Source organism: Lynx rufus, unplaced genomic scaffold (assembly GCF_022079265.1).
Source record: "Lynx rufus isolate CCGP_SWC_20201006 ecotype Redwood Valley unplaced genomic scaffold, mLynRuf1.p SCAF_8, whole genome shotgun sequence".
NCBI lineage: Eukaryota > Metazoa > Chordata > Mammalia > Carnivora > Felidae > Lynx > Lynx rufus.
In genome coordinates, this window is record NW_025814896.1 from 90,831,839 (window position 1) to 90,857,556 (window position 25,718).

The window sequence follows — 25,718 nt, forward strand, 5'->3', positions numbered from 1 at the left end:
TGTTTCCTAAATTGTTACCACAAGTCCCCCACCTGCTGCTCAACCTGGAAAACTGGGCATCTCCCTGACTAACCTGCTTCCCAATATGCCATCTGTCATTAAGTCCTATCAAAATTCTACCCTTTAAGATAGGTCTCAAATCCTGTAAAAAGATCAGGGGTTGCCAGGGATTAGGGAGGAGAGAGAGATGAATGAGCAGATCTTTAGGGCAGTGAAACTACCGTGTATGTTACTATAATGGTGGCTACATGTCTTTATACAGTTGTCCAAACCCATAGTAGGTACGACACCAAGAGTGAACCCTAATATAACCTATGGACTTTGGGTGATAATGTGTCAATGTAGGCCCATCAGTAGTGACAAATGTACCGCTGTCATGGAGGATGTCTGTCAGTCACAAGGGAGGCTATGCATGTTCAGGGGCAGGGGGCATATGGGAACTCTGTACCTTCTCAATTTTGTTGTGAATCTAAAACTATTCTAAAAAAATACATCTAAAAGGAATATATATATAAAATTATATGCTAAAAAAATATGTCTCAAATCCACCCCCTTTCTCTGTTCCTACTGCCAATGTCTTGGTCCAGGGTCTCATCTCTCACCTAGTCCAGCCTCCTAACGGGCCCAGTCTTGCCTCCTTTTATACATTCTCCACACTGAAGCCAGAGCGGACTCTCTCAAACAGACAATCCTGCTCCTCTCCCCCTCAGTGGCCCTCCAAAGCTCTCGGCATCAAATTCAAGCTCCACAACATGGCCTGCATAGGCCCTCCACGATTAGCCCTTACTCTAGCACAGCCACAGGCAATTTCTGCCCCTTCCTCTGTGTTCCAGAGGCCTCTCCTCTTCCCCTTTCCATACCCTCTCCTGGTTAACTTTGGCCCAGCTTTCAGGTCTCAGTGTGAACACCTTTTCCTCCTGGATGTCTTCTTAGCCCCTGCTGTCTGGGCTAGGTGTCCCTACACTGTGCTTTCACAGAACCCCCCTCATCAAATGCCTGTTTGGATAATATGCCTTTTGTGCCCCATTGGACTGAAAGCCCAAGTGAGCAGGGATGGCATCTGTCATGTTCATTTTTGTATCTCCAGCACCTGGCTCAGGTTTACAGACAGTAAACACTTTGTAAATATTAGTTAAATGAATGAAGGAGGTTTCCTGACTTCTGTGCTAAGAGCTCTCAGCTTCCTACTCTGCTTTACTCCATACAAGTAGGCAGCTCTGGCCCCACAAGCATGATCCCAGGTAAGTGGTGAGACCAGAGGTCTGGGGGTGGATTCTACTCCAGATAATCAGGGAAATGATACTAGGAGGGCATTCTTCAAGATCTTAAGTGGGAGCAGTTTCAAAGTTGAGGCAAAGTTCAGGCTTTCCCCTCCATCACACGGGAGTGTGCAAACATCTCCACATGTAGGATGCTTTTGAATTTAAACTGATATGGTTCTACCCAACTAAGCTGACCCACTTTTCCTGCCCTTCTTTCTGCCCATTCCTGGTCATCGCAGGAATGTTCTCAATGCATATGTGTCTCATAAGAACCTCTGGAAAGTTCACTCTTCTGGTTTTCTCTGAGTTGAGATCAGAGGCAGCTTGGATTTGGAATTTGCTTTCAGAACTCTTGGAAGGGTCTAAGCTCCAGCTATTTCTGAGTAACCTCAAAGGACTCTCCACACTTGGGTGGGTTCCAGCCCAGGTCATTCTCCTTCTCTTTCTGTCCTTGCAGCCAGGCAGACTCTTGAGAGAGGATGGAATTCTGGGTAAATTGTTTGCTAGAAGTGAGGGGGGGGGAGGGTGCCCCCACCCACCTGACCCAGCCCTCCCTTCAGGCAAGGTCAGTATCAGCAAACAGCCAGCTACATTTTCCTCCTGGGAATGCTAAAGAGACTGAGTTAGTAAAAATCTATCTTATTAACAGCCTGACCTACCAGCATTGATCACATTAGAAATGACGCCTGCACACACAGTCCCCATCATGTGCACAGGAGCAAAGCTTTAGTGGAGCTCAAAAAGCCATTTAAATCCATCCAGGGGTGACTCCTTCTCCAAGGGCTCAAAACATCCCCCAAACTAATAACCCCTGACAAAGCACCACCAGGGAAAATTCCTTGCGGATTTGAGATTTTTACTCTGTTAATCTCCTAACTCAATAAAGCAAACACTCCTGCAGCAAATTAAGTACTTTTATTAAAGGGTCCCCTCCTCCATTCTCTTTGATGTGGGTATAGGCCTGCAACCCTCCCAGGGCCTGAGTGTCTGTGTGAGGGGTTGTCAACCCCTGAAACACCATCATTTTCTCCTGTTACCCCAAGGAGCCCCAGAACCCACTGGGATTTGCAGATTCTTGGATTCTGGAAACTTCTAAGACCTCTGGCTTCCCGGAGTAGATCTCACAGCCTGTCAGCTGAGGGAAATGCTTCCCATTCTTTTGTGGGGGTGTGGCCTGGCCCTAAGCACCTCTACTGTTGCAGTTTGCCTGGAGGAGTCTCCGGCACAACTGTCCAGGCCAAGGTGGACTTGTTGGCCAATGGTCAAGCCTTTCCCCTGATCTTTTTACAAGCTTGCTGGTCATACCTCCAACAGTGAGCTGGAAACCTGATGGGGTTAGCTGGAGAAAAGATTAAAGGAGGCAAGGTAGAGAAAGGGGAGGTAGGGAGGTCTGAGCTCCTCTTTTCCCCACTGTTTCCTGCCCCACATTGGCCCCCAAGCTACTTCTCTTTCACATCTGGAATTGGGTTAAGCCATTTGGACTTCTTTTAGTCATTACTGTCCTCTCATTATTGGTTTGAGGTACATTCAGGACCCTTCCAGGATCTCCTCAAATGCTATCCTCAAAGCCTAGCTTATGGGGAAACCCACCAGCTTACAGATGGTAACGGTCAGATCAGATCCCTTTATATTTCAGGAGGAGCCTCCCTCTAGAAACATCATAACCTACAGTTTATCAGTTTCATTACAGAGTTCATAGTGTAGAAGGCTCTATGGATTCATTCTCAGAGAAACTAGAAGCACTATTATTGTCTATAGTGGCAGACAACTGGGTCTCTGAGGGCCCTGAGGATTTCTTAGCAAGGGCTCTGTGGGTGTGTGTGATAGGCCCTCATGGAAGGTCTGTCCTGGTAATTGTTGCCAGTGATTCTGGATGCAGACCTTGCCCAGTGGAAAGAAGGCACTCAGTCCTTACTGGGTCTCTGAGAAGACCCTTCGCAATGTTCCATCTCTTTACTTGCCCACCTTGGACAAGAAAGGGATGGGAAGCACTAGCTCCTCAGAGGCATTAAGCCACAGTAGCCCAGACTGAGCTCTGGTCATTTGAAATGTCCTATCCTTTCTTCTCAGCCCTGAATAGATGCTCTGGTCTCTGTGGCTATCTCCATTTATTTCCCATCCCAGTGGAATTGCCTCCAGACTTATGTCTTCCCATGGAAATACAGAGTCCCTGGAAGTTGGAGGAAATGGAAGGAGGTAGCAGAGAAAATGGGGAAAGCGTGACAAAGTACATAAGCCCTCAAGTTAGGGTCAGACAGGCCTGGGCTATAACCCAGACTCAGCTACCTGCATACTCTGACCCTTGTAAGCTATTTGCCCTTCTAAACCTCAGTATCCTCATCTATAAAATGGGGATAATAATAGTTCCCACCTCCTCAGGGTCATTGGGCAGCTTGAGGGAAATGAGCCCATAAATTATTTAGCATATAAAAGAGCTCACTGAATGGCTGATAAATAGAGGTTCAGGGGCTTCCAGACAGGGATTGGGGCCAGCCATGAGGCTAGGAATTCATTCCTTCCCTGAGGCCTGCAGGGATTTGTTAATCCACCCAATGGCCTTTGTTCCAGGAGAGATTGGAAGGAGGAGGTTTAGGACGTCCAAACCTCCTCTTCCTCGCTCCATAGAGCAATTTACTTCCCAGGTGAGTGACTGCTGGTGGGTGAGGAAGGATCCCAGGCCATGGCTGGAGCAGCTGCCAGGATCTGGGTATCCTGGTGGCTCCCAGGCAGAACTAGTCCTAGGCACAGGTGGAAGTTAGTCCATGCATTCTCAACCAGGGCAATATCAGCTCCAAAGAGGTCTCAGGAGAGCAAAAAATTTTTTAGGTATTACCATGGTTTGTGGCACTCCAAAGTTTAAGCCAACCTCACAGAATCATGTCCCTTGGTATTTAATTCCTCTCATTAGAATAAATTAAATCAAATTCCAATTTAATAAAGTTAATTTAAATTAAAATTTCTTAGGGGCGAGAGGCACAATAAAAAAAAAAAAGGTTGAGAAACGTTGGTATGGTCCATTTTCTGGACTTTCTCAGCTTCCTTCCCAGGGTCCCTCCTCTCTCATTGGCCCTTTTTGCTGCCTCCTTCCTTTTCCTTGGACTCGTGGCATCATTTGGTGTTGCTGACCAGTGCAGTGCATTTAGAAGCCCACTCTGTCCCAAGCACTGTGTATGGCCAGCACTATTCCTTACTCCAATCCTCTTTTGGCTGCATGACTTCACCACGTGGTTTCCCTCCAGCTTTCTGACTCTTCTCTTCCTTCTACTGCTCTATATACACAGTTTTTCTCCCTCCCCCCCCCCAATATGTGCCTCCAGAGCTCCACTCTGCCTGTCCCACCCCAAACTCTGCAGAGTCTCTTTTCTTCAGAGGCCCACTGGCCATCCCACCTGGATTTTCCATGGTATATATTTTCCTTCCTCCAGGAAGCCCTCCCTGCCTACCCTACCCCCTTGGTGCTTTCCCTTCTCCTACAGCATTTAGTTTGAACCATTTGACAAGAAAGGATATATATCCTTGTATTATTCTCTCATGGTCTCATGGATGTCTGTTCTACTTTTCCACTTGGATTTTAACCTCTTTGAGAATAAAGACAAAGTGATAAGTATCTGTTTGCTCCTTAGTGTCCAGCCCAGTCCTGGACACTAGGGAAGGCAGAAGGGGAGGTCTTTAGGGACCAGGAAGTGCCCCAGCAGAACTTAAAGTGCAAGATACCACTAGTCAATTGTCCTTCCCACCGGGAGGGTCAGCTCAGCCTGGACCCCAGGCAGACTGTAGTGGGAAGATCCCTTCTCCCTTCCCTTGGACTCCACCTTACCTGGCTGACTCCTTCCACTCCATCTGGTCTCCGTCATGCTGCAGAGTGTCCATCTCTGTGAAGAGGGTAGGGTTGGGAGCCTCATCTTCCTCCCCCAGGATGTCCTGGAGCTGCTCAGCAGCTGGAGACCCTGCAAAAAGAAGGCAGCAGGGTCTGCTGAATGGCCTGGGGGAGGCAGAGGGCTGCAGGGCCAATTGAAATGGAGCGGGAGCCGGGTTCAAGAGAAACGTATTTCTGAATTTAGTAAAACTAAGTCCAGTTTCTGGGCAAAGCTAGACCCATGCCTCTGCAGTTGGATGTGGGCGAAATATTCTTTGAGATAAAAGAGATGAAGGATTTAATCTGCATTCAGACTCCAGGGTCTTGTAGCTGACAACAAAGAAGGACAGAAAATGGCCAAAGCTGGGAAGTAGCAAGGACAGGAAACAGAAAAGTGAGAAAAACTCTGACCCAACTTCAGCATAACAAACCCAGAAGGACTCCTTTTCTCATTGGGGCCCAGACCAGTCAACTCCCAGTGTTGGCCTTGAAGGGGCAGTCAGCTCTGCAAAAGGATGTGCTTGTACCAGTGTGCCACATGAGCCCACCTTCTTCATGGGCAAAGTGACAATCTATTCCTGCACTCCTGGTCTGCCTTCCAACTGCCCACTGGATGTCACCTCCTAGGTGTCTCTCAGGCACCTCAAAAGTCAGCATTCTAACACTGAAAATGTACTCTGCCCCAAACATGTTCCCCCTTTTCCTGCCTCCCTTCCTTCTTTCCTTTCTCTCAATATTTCATGAAAGTCTACTATGTGCCAGGCATTGTTCCAGGTGTCGGAAAACAAAGCTGTGAAGAAGGCCCATACATCCTTGTTCTCTTGAATGTCTGCTCTAGTGGCAGAAATAAACAAGTAAACAAATGCATAAATAATCATTTCAGGTAGTGATAAACGTCCTGGAAAAACAACAACAACAACAAGAGAACTACATTAGATAGATTGATTAAGAAAGACCGCTCTGAAGAGCATGTGTTTGAGTTGTGAATTGGAAGATGAGAATGAATTACTTTTGCATCTCTGGAAAAAGAGTGCTCTGAGTGTTTCAAAGACCCTGATGTGAGAATGGGCCGGCCATGGTGTCTAGACCATGGTGAGCAAGAGAGAAGCATGACATGATGTCATTGCCTTGCATGTAGAAAGGCATAACTGTCCACCAATTGTATGGGCTAGACACTCTGGAGTCACCTACACCTTACCACTTTCTCTTACCTCTACCCTCATATAGAAAGTTTTCGAAAATATGTCCCCCCTCACCAATCCCTTTGCCCCTGCCCTGGTTCAGTCTCTCATTAATTGTCCCTTGGGCTTCATCAAGTCTTCCCCTTCCTCCAAGCCCCTCTGTCCCTTCAAATTATCATCCTTACAGGCCTTCACCTAATTTCTCCATGGTTTCCCCATGGTCAATAATTTCAACTACATTTTCATCATCCTCCTCACTCTTACTCCTTGACTTCCCAGTAAAACCAGGCAGCCAGTACCCAAACAAGAATTCATTGGCCCAGTCTTCCTCTGTGCAGGAGTGTCATGGGGGGACAGGGAGAGGCAGTGTGGTACTGTGGTATAGTGGAGACAAGGTGCACAGTGAGCTTGCAACCCAGCTAGACATGGGTATGAATCTCAGAGTTGCCACTTGCTCGTGAGTGAATTCAGTTTGAGTGAGCAGGGTTGTTGGGAGGAACAAGGAGATTCAGATAAGGAGAATAAGACACATGACATGGGGCCTAGAATGTAACAGGTGCTGATCCCCTTTACTACCAACCCCAGCACCCAGGCTCACGAGCCCCACCCAATGGTGAAAATGAAAGATTTTCGGGGTGCCTGGGTGGCACGGTTGGTTGAGCATCCAACCTCGGCTCAGGTCATGATCTCATGGTTCGTAGGTTCAGGCTCCGCATCAGGCTCTGTGCTGACAGCTTGGAGACTGGAGCCTGCTTTGGACTCTGTCTCTCTCTCAAAAATAAATAAACATTACAAAATTTTAAAAACAAAAAAAAAGAAAATGAAGTATTTCCACCCTCAGCAGGTCTCAGAAGTGTAGCCACCTCCCACTCATCCTTGTTAGCACCATGTCCCATGTCCCTTGATGCCATTCCTAACCTTTGCTCCTCTCTTCAAGCCTCTTGATCCATCTCCTATCCACTTCACCAAGGAAATAAAGGCCTCTAGATGTGAGATTCATCACCTTCTCCCTTCTAGTTCTGTACCCTTACCACTTTGTAGTCCATTTTTGAACAAAGGAGTCCTTCCTCCAACTTAATCTCTGGCTCCACTCATTCCCTTCTGCTGGATCATTATTTTATCAACAAGCCTTTGCTTACCTTGGTCTTCATCTCTCCACTCTTTTTCTCCTAGCCTATAAATAGTTCTTCCTACCCTATAACACTCTTCCATGACCCTGCCTGCCTTCCCAGCTCTCCTGCTTGCCTTTCCCCCCAACTTCTTGAAGGAATAGTCAGCACTTCCTGTCTCCACTTCCTCCTTACCCAATTACTTTCCAACCTGTTCCAACTGGTTCAATCCCACTACTCTAAAGGACATTGACTAAGGCAGAGACTTCAACTGGCAGCTCAAAGACGTGTTTAGTTCAGCCCTCACAGAGTATAAAAGTTCTTGAAATTGTTGCTAACATAAAGAATTGTGAGATTTCATATAATAATCCACATTTCTGACTTTTCTTGAAAATTCAGGGGCGCCTGGGTGGCGCAGTCGGTTAAGCGTCCGACTTCAGCCAGGTCACGATCTCGCGGTCCGTGAGTTCGAGCCCCGCGTCGGGCTCTGGGCTGATGGCTCAGAGCCTGGAGCCTGTTTCCGATTCTGTGTCTCCCTCTCTCTCTGCCCCTCCCCCGTTCATGCTCTGTCTCTCTCTGTCCCAAAAATAAATAAACGTTGAAAAAAAAATTTTTTTTAAAAAGAAAATTCAGATGCTCTGACGACTGTGCCTACATTCCTGCTTGGCAACAATTAACCAAAGCTGAATGATAGCTGCCTTCTTTAGGTGGGCATATGCATTTTTTAAAGTTCTTTTATCTGAGTATTGTTGACACACAATGTTATGGGCATATGCATTTTAGTTTGCCACAGTCCCCACTGCTCCCTACTCAACTCTGCTAATCTCATTTATGTTATGCACCTGAGTTTACAACTCTGCCCTCAGATCGCTCTTGTTTTATCTTATTCTCAACGAGTAAAGTAATAAAACCAATCAAACCAACAGGTCTGGCTTGTCTCTCTGGGGCATCAGTGGTGCTGACTGCTCCCCCTGAACTGAAATGCTACTCTTAGCTCTTGTAACAACACTTTCTTGATATTTTTTCCTACCTCTTCAAGGAATCCTTAATATCTTTCCCTGGCCCCTCTTGCCTGTCTCACTTAAATCTTAGTCTTCCCCAAGATTTCTCATTAAACTTCTTCTCTCTTCTCCTTCTACGCTCTTCCTGGGCCATCTTGTGTTCTTTATGGTGTCACCCTGTAGATGAGGTCACCCATGTCTCTGGGCCCTGCCTGTATTGAACATTTCCAACTGTCAACTGGATTATTCCATGTGGGAGTTCTGCAGCCTCCTCAAGTCGACCTCAATATATTCAAAACAACTCCTTTATGCCTGCCATTCTCTGTTTTGAATAATAGCACCCCTAACTCTCCAGCTGTTCAGATAAGAAATACCGGACTTATTCTTGAAGCCTCTGTCTCACTGTTCATGTCCAATCAGACACTAACTTCTTTCCCTTGCTTCCTAGATATTTTTCAGCTGTCTCCCTTTTTTCCTACCCATTGCCACCATCTTGGCTCAGGTTCTCATTATTTCCTGTTCCTATTGCTGCAAAAGCCTCCTGCTGCCACTACTGCCTCTGGTTGCCTGATCCACCCTATTCCCTATGTGGCAGCCAAGTTTGCCTTTAAAACATTTCAAACATATTCACATGACACACTCCTGGGAGTCATGGTGCTCTTTGAGCAGCACCATAAAATATTTTGCATTTGAGTTAGAAGTAATTTTACTTAGCAGAAATTATTAATTTATCTGTATATAGCTCAATCTGCCTCATTTAAATGAATTTTATTTCTGAATTTTTCTATTACTTTAAACATCATCTTTTCATTGGGTTATGGATTGCTGACACTTGCTAGCAGACATCAAAGGTTAAAGTTTTATAGAAAACTAACAATTGAACAAATAACCTTATTTTTTCTTTACACTGGGAGAAGCCTATGACTGATTCTGAGAGGACACAGCAATCAGAGTTCTAGAACAATTCTTTTAAAATGTAGGTTTGATCAGGTTACTCTCCAGGTGAAAAGCCTTCAACGGCTCTGTATTACCTAGAGCCTAGGGTCACTGACCTGGCCCAAAACATCCCTTGTGATCTGGCCCTTACCTGTCTTTTTAGGTTCTATCATGTTTCTCAGCCAGATGCCCTGGAACCCAGTTACCCTTGACCCCAGATACCCCAGCACCCCCCCTCCAATCCCAGATATCCTGGACCCTAACCACCACACACAGTTCTCTGACGAGGAGGGCACCTTACTCCTTGGATCCTTGTGCCTACTCTTCCCTAAGTTTGGAATCCCCTTCCCGTTAAAGGCCAGATAGGAAGACAAAGAGATGGAACAACCAATAGGGAGATGAGACAGGGCAGAGAGCAGGACGCCTGAACCAGCCCTGTCTGGGGCATTACCTGCTCCCTGGAAGAGCTGAGCACTGAGGTCTCCGGCTGTCGGCACGGCTTCTGGCCCCAGCCTGTCTCTGCTGCTGCCGCCCTGGCCACTGCCTCCAAACGTCCTCTTCCCCACCGGTCACAACAAACTCACTTTGTTTCCAGTTATGCACCAGGGGAGGTGTAGGGAGAGAAGAGGGAGAGAAACAGAGAGAGGGAAGGAATGCGTGAAAGACGGGTGGTAGAGAGAGAAGGCTATATGTGGGAGAGAAAAGAGATGTAGTGTGAGAGAAAGACTATATTGAGGGTGAATTAAAGATACAGTATGAGAGAAGCGTGTGTGTGTGAGAGAGAGAATGTGTGTGTGAGAGAGAGAGAGAATGAGAGGGAAGAATGTGAGAGAGCAGTGTGAGGGGTGGGGGTCCTCAAGTGCACTGGAGAGAGAGGGGCTCAGCAGCGCAGAGGCTGGAACAGGCAGCTGGGTCTTCACGGTGGCAGGGGCAGGGTGGAACAGCTGTGGGTCTGTGAGAACACTGGCGGAACTGCCTCTGTCCCGCCTCCCCCATGAGGGCTCCAGGAGAGCCCCAGCACCTCTCCTCAGGCCCCTTTATAAAGGCAGAGGTAGGATTTGCCCTCAGACTCCCCGGGGCCTCCTTAAGAGCCTTGGCTGCAGGTAAGCGGCTGGAGAGTGGCTGCCAAGACAGAGTTCTCTCAGCTGCGCAGTGGTTCCCCCCCCCACACCCGGAGGTGGGATGGTTAGGGAGGGTTGTTGTGGGGTCTCAGGTTTCAAAGCAACCATGCTTGGTCAGTAATGTTCCACGCAGCTGGTTTTTCTCTATCCCCAACTTTTTTTTTGCTATTATTTTTTTTAAGTTTATTTATTTTCAGAGAGAGAGAGAGAGAGAGGGTGAGGATGAGCTCACATGAGCAGGGGAGGGGCAGAGAGAGAGAGAGAGAGAGAGAGAGAGAGGGAATCCCAAGCAGGCTCTGAGCTGTCAGTGCAGAGCACGATGCGGGGCTCAATCCCAAGAACTGTGAGATCATGACCTGATACAAAATCAAGAGTCAGATGCTTAACTGACTGAGCCACCCAGGAGCCCCCTCTGTCCCCAACTGTTAACCCAGACTCCTAATCCTCTAGCTCTTTATCTACTTCTAGGACAAAGTGCTAAATACCATCACTAAGTGGATGTTTCCTGGGAGCCCATGGACAGTGGGAACTGGTTACTTGAGGCTGTGGGGAGAACCCCACTGGGGAATTATTTTGCTCTGCTGAGAAACTCCTAATCTCCTGGGTTCGGTTCAACAAGTTCTTACTGAGTACTTAGAATGTGCCAAGGTTGATTAGAGGTCACTGGGCGGCTACTGCTCCAAGGGGTGCTGAGCCTTGGATTCTCTAAGTCTCAGGGCTAGGAGGGAGCTTAGCTGTTGTCGAAGAATCTAAGCCCTTCACTTCACAGATGAGAAATTTGAGACCCAGTTTACACCACAGAAAGGCCCCATCAGGCCCCAAATTAGGGGAACCTGGAGGAGAGTCAAGTCCACTGACATCCTCCACCCTACACTGCCCACCCGCCTATGGCTGGCCCCACTCACATTTTCATACTTGGGGCTCAATGATCGAGGGTGCCCACTTTAAAGCTGAGGAAACAGGGGTGCCTGGGTGGCTCAGTCGGTTAAGCATCCGACTTTGGCTCAGGTCATGATCTCACGGTTTGTGAATTCAAGCCCCGCATCGGGCTCTGTGCTGACAGCTCAGAGCCTGGAGCCTCCTTCGGGTTCTGTGTCTCCCTCTTTCTCTGCCCCTCCCCTACTCTTGCTGTCTCTGTCTCTGTCTCTCTCTCTCTCATAAATAAATAAAAAACTTAAAAAAAATAAAGCTGAGGAAACAGCAGCAGAAAGTCAGGGTGTCTGTTTAGGTACTGGGCTCCAAGCAAACACCACCATCCAGAAGTTTCTGCAATGCTGGGCTTCTCAGCAGGACAGGACAGTGAGTAGATGGGCCCCTCCCCAGGGTCCCAGGCTCTACAGCTCACAAGCCACTGTGGCTGAAGTTGGCCCATCTCCTCTTGAGCACTACTAGGTAGCTACTCCATGCCACACTGGGTCAGGGGCTGTGGGTGACCCCAAAGCACCCAAAGAGAGATTGTCAAGGATGCCAGAAGATTCTCTTTATCCATGTGGTGCTTTAAGAGCCCAGACCTGGGTTTAACACCTGACTCTGCTGATTACTAGCAGTAGGATTTTGGCAAAGCATTTAAGTTCTCTGAGCCTTAGTTTCCCCATCTATTAAGTGGGAATAATCAAGCCTACCTCACTAGATTGTGATAGCCATTCAGGAAGATAATACGTGTGATGTGGTTGGCACAGTGCTTGGTATACACCAGTCACCCAATAAATGATATTGCTATTGTTGTTGTTGCCAGCAGGTCTGACACATTTCTCCCTTGTTACCAGTCATCAGCCTGGCCCTTTTAAACCTTCCAAGGGCTCAATCCTTTTCAGCCTCTAAATGCTCATGCTGCTCCCATGCTGCCTCCCTGCCCTCCACCCCGAGGGCCTTCCACTCTCTCTGCCCCTCCCTCCTGCCCACAGAAGGTTTAGCCCACCACACGCTGGGCTCCTGGATCAGGGTGGCTCTAATGCACTGTGGGCCCCACGTGCATGCAGCACATCAGAAGTTAATCCACATAATGAGAAATGCCACAGGTAATAGCCCCTGTGGTTGATAGCACACAGGGAGAGTCACATAGCGACGGCCCACGATATGACTCCCCCAGCAGTTGCTGGGAGAAACATAACCCAGCAGGAACAAGCTTCAGGAAGCACACTAAAAGAAGCAAGCAGAATTGTGCTTTTACTGGGTGGGGACTGTCCAGTTATTGGATGAGTAAAGCACAAAATGATCTAGTATACTACAAACAAGCCAGTCTTCAACAGCTAGTAAAGACCCGGAAGGCAATTAGGCAGTCAGAAAGTCAGGATGAGGATTTGATCCTGGGGCTGGGGCCCTGGATGAGCCCTTTCAGAGGTTCTCTCCCTCTGTCTTGAGTTCCACATGAATCTCTAGATGGCCAACTTTGCAAGATCGAAGTCTACCTTGCTTGCATCATGCTGCTGGTCCCCAGTACAGGGCTCACACAGCATGGGCACTCAATAAATATTTGCTGGGTGAATGAATTCACTAATTAGCACTCATGAGCATATCATCTGGGATTAGGCTTGGCAAGAAAGGAGCCAAGGACAAGGAAATGCTGTTAGGGGTGGAGCTGGGTGGAGACTTTGGGTAGCTCAAGGCAACTGAATATTGGGGACTGGGAGACTGATCTAGGGTTCTAAAGTCATTCCTGCAATTGTGTGAGGTGGGTCTTGAGAGGTGATGTAAAAGCCCCCCAATCCTAACTTCACAGACAGCAAAATTCTTTTTCTAGGAAGCTGTCCTAAAACTCCAAATGTGTTCTCTAAGAAGAGGAAGCGAATCTGCCCCCTTTAGTGTTTATAGGGATTCCTCTTATCATGCTAGTGTTAGGGATGTCAGCCCAGTCCATACCCAAAAGGATGTCCTCTGGCAGCTGTGTTTATGGAATGTATGACCTGTGCCCCTTGGCTACAGTTAATCATTGGACATCTGAGCCAAGCCTGGAAATTTTGAATTGGGTCTCTAAGATAGCTGGGGCCTTTCCTGATGGTCTCTGGAAAAGAGAGCACGTAAACTAAGATAAAAGGGCACAGAGATGCAGAAAGGGCTACAGAGAGAAGGGAATGGAGCAGACCCACAGGAGAAGCAGGGGCAGGGGCCATCAGTCCCAGAGAGGGGACTGAGAGGTGCTATGTCTACCCATTGAGCCTGGCTGTTTATTCTGCTTTGGGACTGCGAAAAACTTCTTTGGTTTTGTAATAACACGTGTGCGTACACACACACACACACACACACACACACACACACTGCCTCCTTGCCCAAGCCAGCTCAAGTAGATTTCTAATACATATGATGAAATTACCTTCTTAACCATGAGTGCCCCTTATAGGGAATTCTAGGGTTGGAGATTTTCTTCTTTGTACCTTCTTAAAAACTCCAAGTGTAAGAGTTATAAAGAATGTTGGGTCACTGTAGTAAGAATAGTTAGAATAAGAAAGAACAGGAATCAGTAAAAGAGGGGAGTAAAGCAATGGCAGAGCAGGCCAAAGGCAAGAAAAGAAGGAAGGCCAAGGAAAAGAAACCTTGGGCCTGGCCCTGGCCAAGTGAAGAGCTGTGTCAGAGGACTGGCAGAGCCTGGCCAGGGCACTGCTGGCTCCCCTACATGCTAGTGGGTGGAACCAAGGCTTGGCAGATCTTGGTGTGTTGGGCAAGGGGGAGATTCAACCAAATCCAAATAAGAGATCCCTCCACCTTCCCCAGGAAGGGCGTCATCCTCAATATGCTGCAGAGAAAAGAGAGCAATGACACTTATCTCACTGGAGCCCCAGAGGAAGAGATTCTGACATTTAAGGGGAGCCAAAATAGTAAAGGGCAATTGATTGTACCATATCCATGATTTATAATGTAAGGTATATGAAATGTCCCCAGTAGTCTTCAATTAGCATATGGTTTTTATTGTTTTGTTTTGGTGACTATAAATGCAGTAAAGTGAGGAAACTGTTATTTAAAATCAAATTAGACAGTTACTGCTTCTCCTGTCTAAGCCAACAGGGGTGTGGGGGCCTGATTCACACACACAGTCTTGACATGGCCTGCAGAGGACCCTGGGTGGGAGTAGGGGGAGAAGGAAATGTCAAAGCCTCCTTCAGGTTTTCAAGGATATTGAAGGGCTAGACTTAGGGGAGATGGTCTTTGTGTTTAGTTCAACCCATTATGTGGCCTCGGCTGTGCAAAAATGGGCCCTGAGCCAAGGAGGGGCAGGAAGAAAAATTGATGTAACTAAAAAGGAGGGGACTGAGCATGTATGTGAGGACGGGGCTCAACACTGAAAGCAAGAACATATGAGGGGACTCAGGAGGGGACAAGGGTGGGCAGGAGCCCCCAAAATATGTGATAGGAGGCTGGAACTGCACAGAAAAATGTGCAGTGGAAAACTTCCAGTCACCAGAGGAACACAGATATCTAGTATGTATCTCTGCAATGTTAAACTTGGTTCTGAACCTTCAGCAAAGCCTTCTACTCACATATATGCCATGCATAACCAATTTGGGGAAAACCAAAGAAGGTCTGAACTCCATGCCTGAGAAGGCCTAGAGGTGAAGGCAGAGAACAGGTCTAGGCAGTGAAACATAGTGAGATGAGCCCACTATGGAGGGACTTGGAGCCAGACAATGAGACTGGCAGCCCCTGGGAAGGCACAGAAATTTGGGGAAAGACATGGACCTTCCCCTGGATGAGGCCAGGGAGGCTAGATTCCACTTTAGCTAATTCTCAAAGAATAGGGTAAATCTGGTTAATGTATAGTTTATGAACACTTTCCATTTATTTAATTAATTTATTTTTTTTAATTAACTTGGATTTATTTTTTTTCAATATATAAAGTTTATTGTCAAATTGGTTTCCATACAACACCCAATGCTCATCCCAAAAGGTGACACTTTCCATTTATTAAGACTTTCACTGGTTCACTTGCAAACTTGGATGCTCAATCCTAATTTCCCCTCAAGGTCCTAATGCCAATAACTAAGGATTCTCTTCTAATAGGATTTTTTTGTTTGTTTTTAGAATAGCTCTCATGGCTGGGGAGGGAATGCTGTACATGTTGATAATTCTAGGAGATCCAGGTTTTAAGGTGCCAAAGGACAAGAAGAGAGAGAAAATATAGGCTTCTTTTGGGAGGAGTTTTTTTTTTAATGTTTATTTATTTTTGAGAGAGAGAGAGAGAGAGAGTGAGAGTGCGAGCATGAGTGGGGGAGGAGCAGAGAGAGAGGGAGACACAGAATTTGGAGCAGGCTCCAGGCTCTGAGCTATCAGCACAGAGCCTGATGCGGGGCTCGAACTCACAGCTGTGAGATCATGACCTGAGCCAAAGTTGGACACTCAACTGACTGAACCACCCAGGTGCCCGTTGTTTTTTTGTTTTTTTGTTTTTTTTTTTTAAGTAATCTCTGTGCCACCCAATATGGGGCTTGAACTCACAACCCCAAGATCAAGCATTCCTCTACTGACTGAGCCAGCCAGGTGCCCCAGACTTCCTTTGGGAAATAAATTTTAACTTGCTTTCCTACCTGCTCCCCACCCCAAATGGGGCATTTAAGGGCTAGAATGATCATCTTTCTTTCTTTTTCCTTCTTCCTTTCCCCCACCTCTTTCCAAGATGTATCCTTCCAAGGCACAAATTTGTAAGTACACAAAGGCAAGGACGCTAGCCCATTTTAAAGCTGCAAACTCTAAAAGAACCCCAACTGTCTTTGCACCTATGTTGGAAAAACTGTCTCATGAAGTATTCATGGAGAAGATGCTTTAGAGACAAATATGTGTTCTGTCTCAACCCTTGTTCCTTCCTCACTGGAAATGAGAATAGAAGACCATATGAAATATGTCCTTGGTCCTAAGGCTTTGGAACAATATAAGGCTCAAATGCCTCACTGGAAAACAGCCTAGCTCTCCTTTCCTGATCATCTGGAGTGGTTTTGATCTTTTAGTGGCCCCAAAGTTGTTTAATATCAGGCAAGTATAAGAACTTGTATCAGGTAAGTATAAGAATAACTTTTCGGGGCGCCTGGGTGGCGCAGTCGGTTAAGCGTCCGACTTCAGCCAGGTCACCATCTCGCGGTCCGGGAGTTCGAGCCCCACGTCAGGCTCTGGGCTGATGGCTCGGAGCCTGGAGCCTGTTTCCGATTCTGTGTCTCCCTGTCTCTCTGCCCCTCCCCCGTTCATGCTCTGTCTCTCTCTGTCCCAAAAATAAATAAAAATGTTAAAAAAAAAAAAAAAGAATAACTTTTCACACCCCTCCCACCAGAAGGATTTCAGAAGTTCTTGGTACCAGTGAGGACAGCAAAACCAAACCAATATCCACTAGTAGAGGAAAAAGACTTGGGTTCCTTGCTCTTAAATTGGGTTAATGTGTATTAACTAAAATAATATATATTAAATGCCTACCACATTTACTTACCCACCACAATAACCTACCATGTTATATATTTCTACCATAACTCAGGAGAGACCCAGAAAATTTGATTTTCAAAGGGGAACCTCATCCCTAAATGTGGGGAAGGTGGTAGGGTTAGAGGAGAATGCCCCATCTAGATCCAACATGGGGAGTGGGAGATCTTCCCAACAGGCTTGCTCTCCTCTGGGTCCCTGATATTCCTACCCTCCGGGCAGATACATGTGCACACGCATGTGCATGTGTATTGTGTGTATGTGTGCACATGCATGTTTTAATCAGAGCTCATCTCTTATGCTAGACAGCCCCAAAGGACTTCCATTAACCCATCTGCCACATAGACACATTTAATCTGGAAAAGCCATGGGCCTTAGTAGACTTGGTGCAATGAGAGCAGTTGTTCAGGGCAGCTGCAAGGTTGGGGGTGGCTCAGTTGGCCTTTGGGAGCATGAATGTCAGATCTTTTCCTACAGGGACGCTGAAACACTATTACTGCCTCTGACATTCCTTTGAAGGTTTAGATAGTAAAATAACTCATTTTGCCTTGCTCAAGACAGTGGAAATATATAATAGAGCCCAATGAGATGCTATTTGTTGGGCAGATTTAGGATTCGTTGGGGTGAAATCATGTTCCTAGAACAGTAAAGTCTCAAAAGAATAAAACATCACAGCTGTGCTCTAAGGATTCCAGACTCTTCACTCCTCTTAAGATTGATATTTTTCTTTCCATGGGGAGGAACAAAATACTGATTTTTATTTTTATTTAAAAAAATTTTTTTTAACGTTTATTTATTTTTGGGACAGAGAGAGACAGAGCATGAATGGGGGAGGGGCAGAGAGAGAGGGAGACACAGAATCGGAAACAGGCTCCAGGCTCTGAGCCATCAGCCCAGAGCCCGACGCGGGGCTCGAACTCACGGACCGTGAGATCGTGACCTGAGCTGAAGTTGGACACCTAACCGACTGAGCCACCCAGGCGCCCCAAAAATACTGATTTTTAATCAGTCCAGAGCTGATTTCTGCAGCAGCAGAGGAAGGCCTCAGGGGATTTGCTGACCTGGGAGAGAGCTTCCCAGGGGTCTGCAAGCTACCTCGCAGGTGCCTAGACAATTCTCGACCATTCCATCAAGCTCAGGTGAGGAAGGGGAAGAGGTAATTCAGTTTACTGAGCACAGTGCTTCATGCCAAACAGTCATGTTTGGGGTTAGGTTAGTCATGCCATGGCTGTGTGGCCTCCGGGAATTTGGAATTGAGGAAAATGATTCTGAGAATTAACCCATGAAACCAACTTGGGGGGGATCAGAGCAGAAGTCTCAGAGTCACCAGAGAGAGATGGAGCTCAGCCTGACTAAAGGTGCCTCTGAGCAGGGAGGTTGGTCTGCAGTGGCAGCAGGGCAGCAGGTGCTAACAGCCTTGCGGCATCATTAGTCTGCAGAGAATCTTCCGACTTTATCCATCCCGCCACCCAAGCCGCTGCACTCACCAGATGGCTCCCCTGAACACGCCCCTCAAGAACTCACGGGTCCTGCTGACACGATCCACATTGCCATCCCGGCTGCTTCCCCTGCTCCCCGTGCCAGTCAGTTCCTGCTGTGGCTTGTCTGGCTGCAGGCCCCAGCAGACCTTCTGCAGTCCTGAAAGACGTCCTTGCTGATCTCTTTTCCTTTGAGGGTAACTGGGGACCGAAAGCCCAATGTGGATGGAACGGCAGTCTGTGGGCAAAGCACAAAAGACAGGGGAGGCAAGAGTTACTGAAAATGGGCATTTCCCTTTAACAGCCTCTAGTTACAAAGAGCTAGGGCCACCAAAGCAAAATGGAAGACATAGGATTCCTGGACAGGGCCCCTGCCCTGAGTCTTGGGTTTGACAGAATCCCATTTCTGAACAACTCAGCAGTTGCTGGAAACAAGACCCTTGGTGCTATAGTTGGAACTCTTGTTAGAATGAGCGGATCTCCCATCACTCTGTTCTTGCTTGTCCAGAATGGCAGTAACCACATAGGCCTTATGACACATGGCCCAGGAGACAGTCCCTCAGTGAGCCACAGATTTAGTCCAAAATACCGATCCCCTCTTTGGGAAAGCTGTATATATTTCCATCAAGGACCATTTATTACTAATAACCAAAAACTACATAAACTGCTTATCAGAAAAGTGAGTTATTATGGATTTCTCAAAGCTGGTTTTATATACCAGAATTTTCAAAAACTAGAATTACCAAGAACTTTACTTTGGAATTCCACTAAGAAGGCTGTTTGCTGTGTAAAGCCCCCACTAGGTCTGTTCACACAAGAGCAGTTGGAATTCTCTCAGCTCTCAGGATGGATATTCTGTTATCAGTTTTTCATCAGTGTTGTTGAATTGGTCAACAGCTTTTAAAATAATCAATAGATGTAGTTGTACAGTTACAGAATAATTGAGCAGATAATACATAAGTACTTAGACTTCCATCTTATCTCTGCCCTATCCCCACTCCACAACAGTTTCCCCTATTATTTTTTTAATGGAGGTATAATTGACATAACACTGTTCAAGTGTAAAGTGTACAATATACTGATTTGGTACATGTATATATTGCAAAATTACTACCACAATAAGTCTAGTTAACATCCATCATCTTATATAGTTTCATTCTTTTTCTTCTGATGAGAAATTTTAGAATCACTCTCTTGGCAACTTCCAAATATACAAACAGATTGCTAACTATAGTTACCATGCTGTACATTCCATCTCCAGAACTTGTTTATCCTATGGTGGAAGTTTGTACCTTTGACCACTTTCACCCATTTTGTCCACTCCCAAACTCCTGCCTCTGGCAACCACTAATCTGTTCTCTGTTTCTATGAGTTTGGTTCTCACATAGGAATGAGATCGTATAGTATTTGTCTTTCTCTGTCACTGCCAAGACTGATGCCAAAACGCTAACCCCCTATGTGTTCTTCTAGGAGTTCTATGGTTTCAGGTCTTACATCAGTCTTTTAAAAATTTTTTTTTCCAACGTTTATTTATTTTTGGGACAGAGAGAGACAGAGCATGAACGGGGGAGGGGCAGAGAGAGAGGGAGACACAGAATCGGAAACAGGCTCCAGGCTCTGAGCCATCAGCCCAGAGCCTGACGCGGGGCTCGAACTCACGGAGCGCGAGATCGTGACCTGGCTGAAGTCGGACGCTTAACCGACTGCGCCACCCAGGAGCCCCTTACATCAGTCTTTTATCCATTTTAAGGTGTGTGTGTGTGTATGTGATGCAAAATAGAGATCCAGTTTTATCCTTTTTTTTAAAGCTTTATTTATTTATTTTGAGAGAGAGAGAGAGAGAGAGAGAGAGAGAGAACATGTGAGCAGGAGAGGGGCAGAGAAAAAGAGAGAGGGAGAGAGAATCCGAAGCAGGCTCCACACCATCAGCGCAGAGCCTGATGTGGGGCTCAAACTCACGAACTGTGAGATCATGACCTGAGCCAAAATCAAGAGTCGGACAATTAACCAACTGAGCCACCCAGGCGCCCAGATCCAGTCTTATTCTTATGCATGTGGCTGTCACGTTTTCTCATCAGAAAGACTATCCTTTCCCCATTGTATATCCTGGGCTCCTTTGTCATAAATTAATTGAACTTACGAGTGTGTGTGTGTATATCTGGGTTTTCTATTCTTTTACATTGATCTATGTGTCTGCTTTTATGCCAATACTATACTGTCTTGATTACTATAGCTTTGTAATATCTTTTGAATCAGGAAGCATGATGCCTCCAGCTTTGTTCTTTTGCAAGGTCACTGTTGGCTATTCAGGGTCTTTCATTGTTCCATACAAATTTTAGAACTATTTATTCTATTTCTGTGTAAAATACCATTGGAATTTTGATAGGGATTGCATTGAATCTGTAGACTGCTTTGGGTAACACAGACACTTTAACAATATTAATTTGTACAATCCATGAGCATTGATTATCTTTCCATTTATTTGTGTCTTCTTCAATTTCTTTGACCAAGGTATTAAAATTTTCAGTGTACAAGTCTTTTCCCTCCCTTGTTAAGTTTATTTATTCCTATGTATTTTATTCTTTTTGTTGCAAATGTAAATAGAATTGTTTCCTTAATTTCTCTTTTTGATAGTTCATTATTCATATATAGAAATATATATGTATTTATTTTTGTATATTGGTTTTGTATCCTGCAAATTTACTGAAATTGTTTTTTAGTTCTAACAGTTTTTTGGTGGAGTCTTTTGGGTTTTCCATATATAATATCATGTCATCTGCAAGTAGAGATGGTTTTACTTCTTCCTTTCTGATTTGAATGCCTTTTATTTCTTTTTCTTGACTAATTGCTCTGGCTAAGACTTCCAGTACAATATTGAATAAAAGTGCAAGAGTGGGCATCTTGACCTTGTCCCTGATCTTAGAGGAAAAGCTTTCAGCTTTTCATCGTTGAGTATGATAGCTGTAGGCTTGTCATATATGGACTTTGTTATGTTGAGGTACATTCCCTCTATACTCAGTTTGTTGAGATTTTTGATAATGAATGGATGTTGGATTTTGTTAAATATATTTTCTACATCTATTGAGATAATCTTACGATTTTTATCCTTCATTTTGTTAGTGGGGTATATCACATTGATTGATCTGTAGATGTTGAACCATCCTTGTATTCCTGAAATAAATCCTACTTGATCATGGTGTAGGATCCTTTTAATGTATTGTTGAATTTGGTTTCCCAATATTTTGTTGAGGATTTTTGCACCTATGTTCATCAGAGATATTGGCATGTAATTTTCTTTTCTTGTAGTGTCGTAGTTTTGGTATTAGGGTAATGCTAGCATCATAAAATGAATTTGAAAGTGTTCCCTTCTGGGGTGCCTGGGTGGCTCAGTCAGTTAAGCATCCAACATCAGCTCAGGTCATGATCTTGTGGTTCATGGGTTCAAGCCCTGTATCAAGCTGTGTGCTGACAGCTCAGAGCCTGGAGCCTATTTCAGGCTCTGTGTCTCCCTTTCTCTTTGCCCCTTCCCTGCTTGCTTGCTCTCTCTCTCTCTCTCTCTCTCTCTCTCTCTCTCTCTCTCAAAAACAAACATTGCAAAAAAAGAGTGTTCTCCTCTCTTCTATTTTTTGGAAGAGTTTGAGAAGGATTAGTATTAATTCTTATTTAAATGTTTGACACAATTCACCAGTGAAGCCATCTGTTCCTGAATTTTTGTTTGTTGGGAGGTTTTTGATTACTGATTCAAACTCCTTGCTAGTAATTGGTCTATTCAGGTTTTCTGTTTCTTCATTATTCAGTTTTGGTAAGTTGTATCTTTAGGGATTTATCTATTTCTTCTAAGTTGTCCAAATTATTGGCATATAATTGTTCATAGTAGTCTCTTCTGATTTTTTATATCTGTTTTCAGTTGTAATGTGTTTTCTTTCATTTCTAATTTCATTTATTAGAGTTTTCTCTTTTTTTCCTCCCTTAGTAAGTTTAGCTAAAGATTTGCTTATTTTATCATTTCAAAAAACAGTTCTTAGTTTCATTGATCATTTCTATTGTCTTTTTAGTCTCTATTTTACCTATTTCTGTTCTGATCTTTGTTATATCCTCCCTCCACTAACTTTGGGCTTAGTTTGTTTTTCTTTTTCTAGTTCCTTAAGGTATAAAGTTAGGTTGTTTACTTGGGCTCTTTCTTTTTTCTTAATGTAGGCATTTATTGCTATGAATAGATTCCCCTATTATGAACAATTTGCATTAGTGTGGTACATTTGTTACAATTAATAAACCAATATTGATACACTATGATTAACTATAGTCTATAGTTTACATTAAGGTTCACTCTTAGTGTTATACAGTTTTATGAGTTTTGACAAATGCATAATGATGGGCATCTACCATTAGAGTATCATACAGCATAGTTTCACCATCCTAAAAATTCCCTGTACTTCACTTATTCATCTCTCCCCTCCCTGAGTTCTAAAGCTACTTTTCTCTTTTGGGCCTTTACACTTTGTTCTCTTTTTTCTTCTTTTTGAAGAGAAATGAGAATGGGTGGGGTAAATGAGTGGGAAGATCTTTTTCTCTTCTTATGTGAACTGCAGCAAAAATATTCGAGAACCACTGATTTAGGACAAGTTTGAGTCTGGAATTCCCTGGTGACAATTTTCCAAAGAGCAGGCTGGCCAAAAAAAAAAAATTATTATAATTACAGTGGTTCCACCTTATCCACAGGGGATATGTTCTAAGATCCCCAGTGGATGCCTAAAATTGCAGATAGCACTGAACTCTATATATATTCCATGTTTTTTCCTACACATACATACCTATGATAAAGTTTAATTTATAAATTAGACACAGTAAGAAATTAACAAATAAATTATAGAATAGAATAATTGTAACAAAATTTTATAATTAAAGTGTTGTGAATATGGTCTCTCTCTCTCTCTCTCTCTCAAGATATCTTATTGTACGTATTCACCTTTCTTCTTGTGATGATGTGAGGTGATAAAATGCTTACATGATGAGATGAAGTAAGATGAATGACCTAGGCATTGTGATATAGCATTGGGCTACTATTGACCTGATGATGTGTCAGAAAGAGAATCATCTGCTTCCAGACCATGCTTGACTACTGATAACTGAAACTGAAGAAAGTGAAATCACAGGTAAGGGGACTACTATATTTTTGAAGCCCAAGGATGGCAACTGAGAGTTGAAAGCTACTGCAGAATAGGAAATTAGAATCTGTGTTCTTACATCAAGATTTGCATTAACTTGATTTTATTTTCCTTGGAAGGGAGGCCTGTCTCTTGGCTCAAACTCCTGAAATGCAGATAATAAGGTCTGGGTATTCAATGGCTGCAGCTATCACATAGAAACCACATCAAGCTGAATCTTGGAGAAGTATATCTAAGCCTTTTAGAGATATGTTGAGTGTCTACCCTGGTGAAAAGACTCTATGAGTCATTCCTAGGCACAGGAAAATGAGGTTAACTGGATTTCAGTGTCTAAATCTATTTAGAGCCCGACTCCTGCCCCAGCTCACCTCACTGCTCACTCTTCTGAACCTCCAGTCTTTCTTGGCTGTACCCAGGAATGTGAGGTGGAGATTTTTATGAAGTATAGCCTTGCTTTCTAGTGGATCAGTATCAGAATGAATGGTGCTCCTCCTTTGTTCTCTCTTCTCCCTCCAGCATGGTGTGATTTCTCTTGCTCTATTCTACATTTCTTAAGCATTCTGTAATTTGAGTAAGCCACAGACACCAAAATTTAGAGGTAATTAGTTTTACTCTAAGGGCTTAGCAGATGAGTTCCTATTCTCCACCCTTGAGACCAGGAACAGCTGGTATACCAGAAAGGCCTCTGCCCAAGAGTCAGCTTCCCTGGGTGCTCCCTGGCTTGTTCTATACTTGCTCTATGACCATAGATATCTGCCTCTCCAGGACTCATTATCCTCACCTGTAATGTGGGAATAAAATCCTTTCTCTAGTGTCTGGGCAAGGTTTTTGAGAAGATAGAATGGGATGACATGGGAAAATGATTATGAAAATGGTTAGGGCTGTACACATGAAGAATATACTTATTAAAGAAATCAGGGGAGATGGCTGTCAGGAAGATATTTTACTTTCTGTCCTGGATCTAACTTGTCCCATTTCTTCCTGGCTCTTATCATAATCGTCAGAGTGTGGCTGTGTAGCTGGTGAACTGTGGAGAATAGTTAGCCCTCCCCCAAGCTCCCTCCTTCACAATGGAGAACCTCTCCACTGACTGTGAACACCTTGCAGTTTGGCTCAGGACAATGCCAAGTTCTCCTAGGAACTCTTCAGCTGCATTCTTCTCTATCTACAGCCCCAGAATCGCTCTACACATTCTGAAGCTCAACAAAGCATCCAGCTAGACAGTGAGATTAGCGTTTCCCTCCAAGTGGGGCCGGAACAGTGGTAGGGCAGTAGCCTGTCTGGTTGCCTCTTCATAAGCCCTGCGGTTGCTTTTCTGTAGAGTGTAGGAAGTAAGGGTCTTTGAGTCAGCATTTTAGAACAACAGATATCCCCACTCAACATCCTCTTGCACTGGTTTTAACTGAGCTGCCATTTTTAGAATCTATGAAATACTGGCATCTTGTATGGTTTGTACATCTTGTAAAATTAGGTAAGTTTAATTTTGTGTCAGGGGTGCTGTGCCCTAATCCATAGAAACAAAGTGCCAGTCTCCAGTGTTCAGTCTGACCATATGGTCCCTTTAAGACACAGTGAAGGCTGGTCCCATTAGATCCAGAGAAGACACCGTGGGTGGGTAAGGGAAAGGAACCAGCTCTCTAGATTCCCCTGCTGGAGGGGTGTTATAAGGATAAAGAAATTGTCAGACCTCCTAGGATTTGCATCAAGTTCTCAAGGTGACCTTACCTTCCTGATCCTGACATCTCCTCCTGTAGTTAGTAGGGTCCAGCTTCCCTACCCCAGCCTTCTCTTCTTCCACCTTCATAACTATAAAGTAAAAGATGAACACAGCCTCAAAATGTATGACACAAAAAGGTAGGATTTCCAGGAGAAATGGTCAAGTCCATTCATAAACAAATTGAAAAAGCTCAAATATCTATCTCTAACAAATAGAGAACACACCTCTTTTTCAAGTATAAATGGAACATTTAAAGAGAGCACATATGCTAGGTCACAGGGAAAGCCTTAGTAAATTTCAAAGAATCTGTATCATACTTCTACAGTAAGAATATATACATATACATACATATATATATATATATATATATATATATATATATACACACACACACACATACATACATACGTATATATACACATCTAAGCTTGGAAACTAAAAGTAATTTATAATCATGGGTTTAATAGGAAACCACAATGGAAATTATAAGATATTTAGA

General features: G+C 44.7%; 1 protein-coding gene across 1 annotated transcript in view; it reads right to left on the minus strand.

Annotated features, from left to right (window-relative positions):
* SLC4A5 (solute carrier family 4 member 5) overlaps nucleotides 1-25,306 on the minus strand; it is an 82,251-nt gene extending 56,945 nt beyond the window's left edge. The window contains exons 1-3 of the mRNA XM_047069601.1: nucleotides 25,228-25,306; nucleotides 18,384-18,575; nucleotides 5,080-5,209 (exon numbers count right to left, since the gene is read on the minus strand). Of these exons, the coding sequence (XP_046925557.1) occupies nucleotides 5,080-5,209; nucleotides 18,384-18,575; nucleotides 25,228-25,306 (401 nt within the window). The remainder of the gene's footprint in view (nucleotides 1-5,079; nucleotides 5,210-18,383; nucleotides 18,576-25,227) is intronic.
* Between the last annotated feature and the right edge of the window lie 412 nt (nucleotides 25,307-25,718).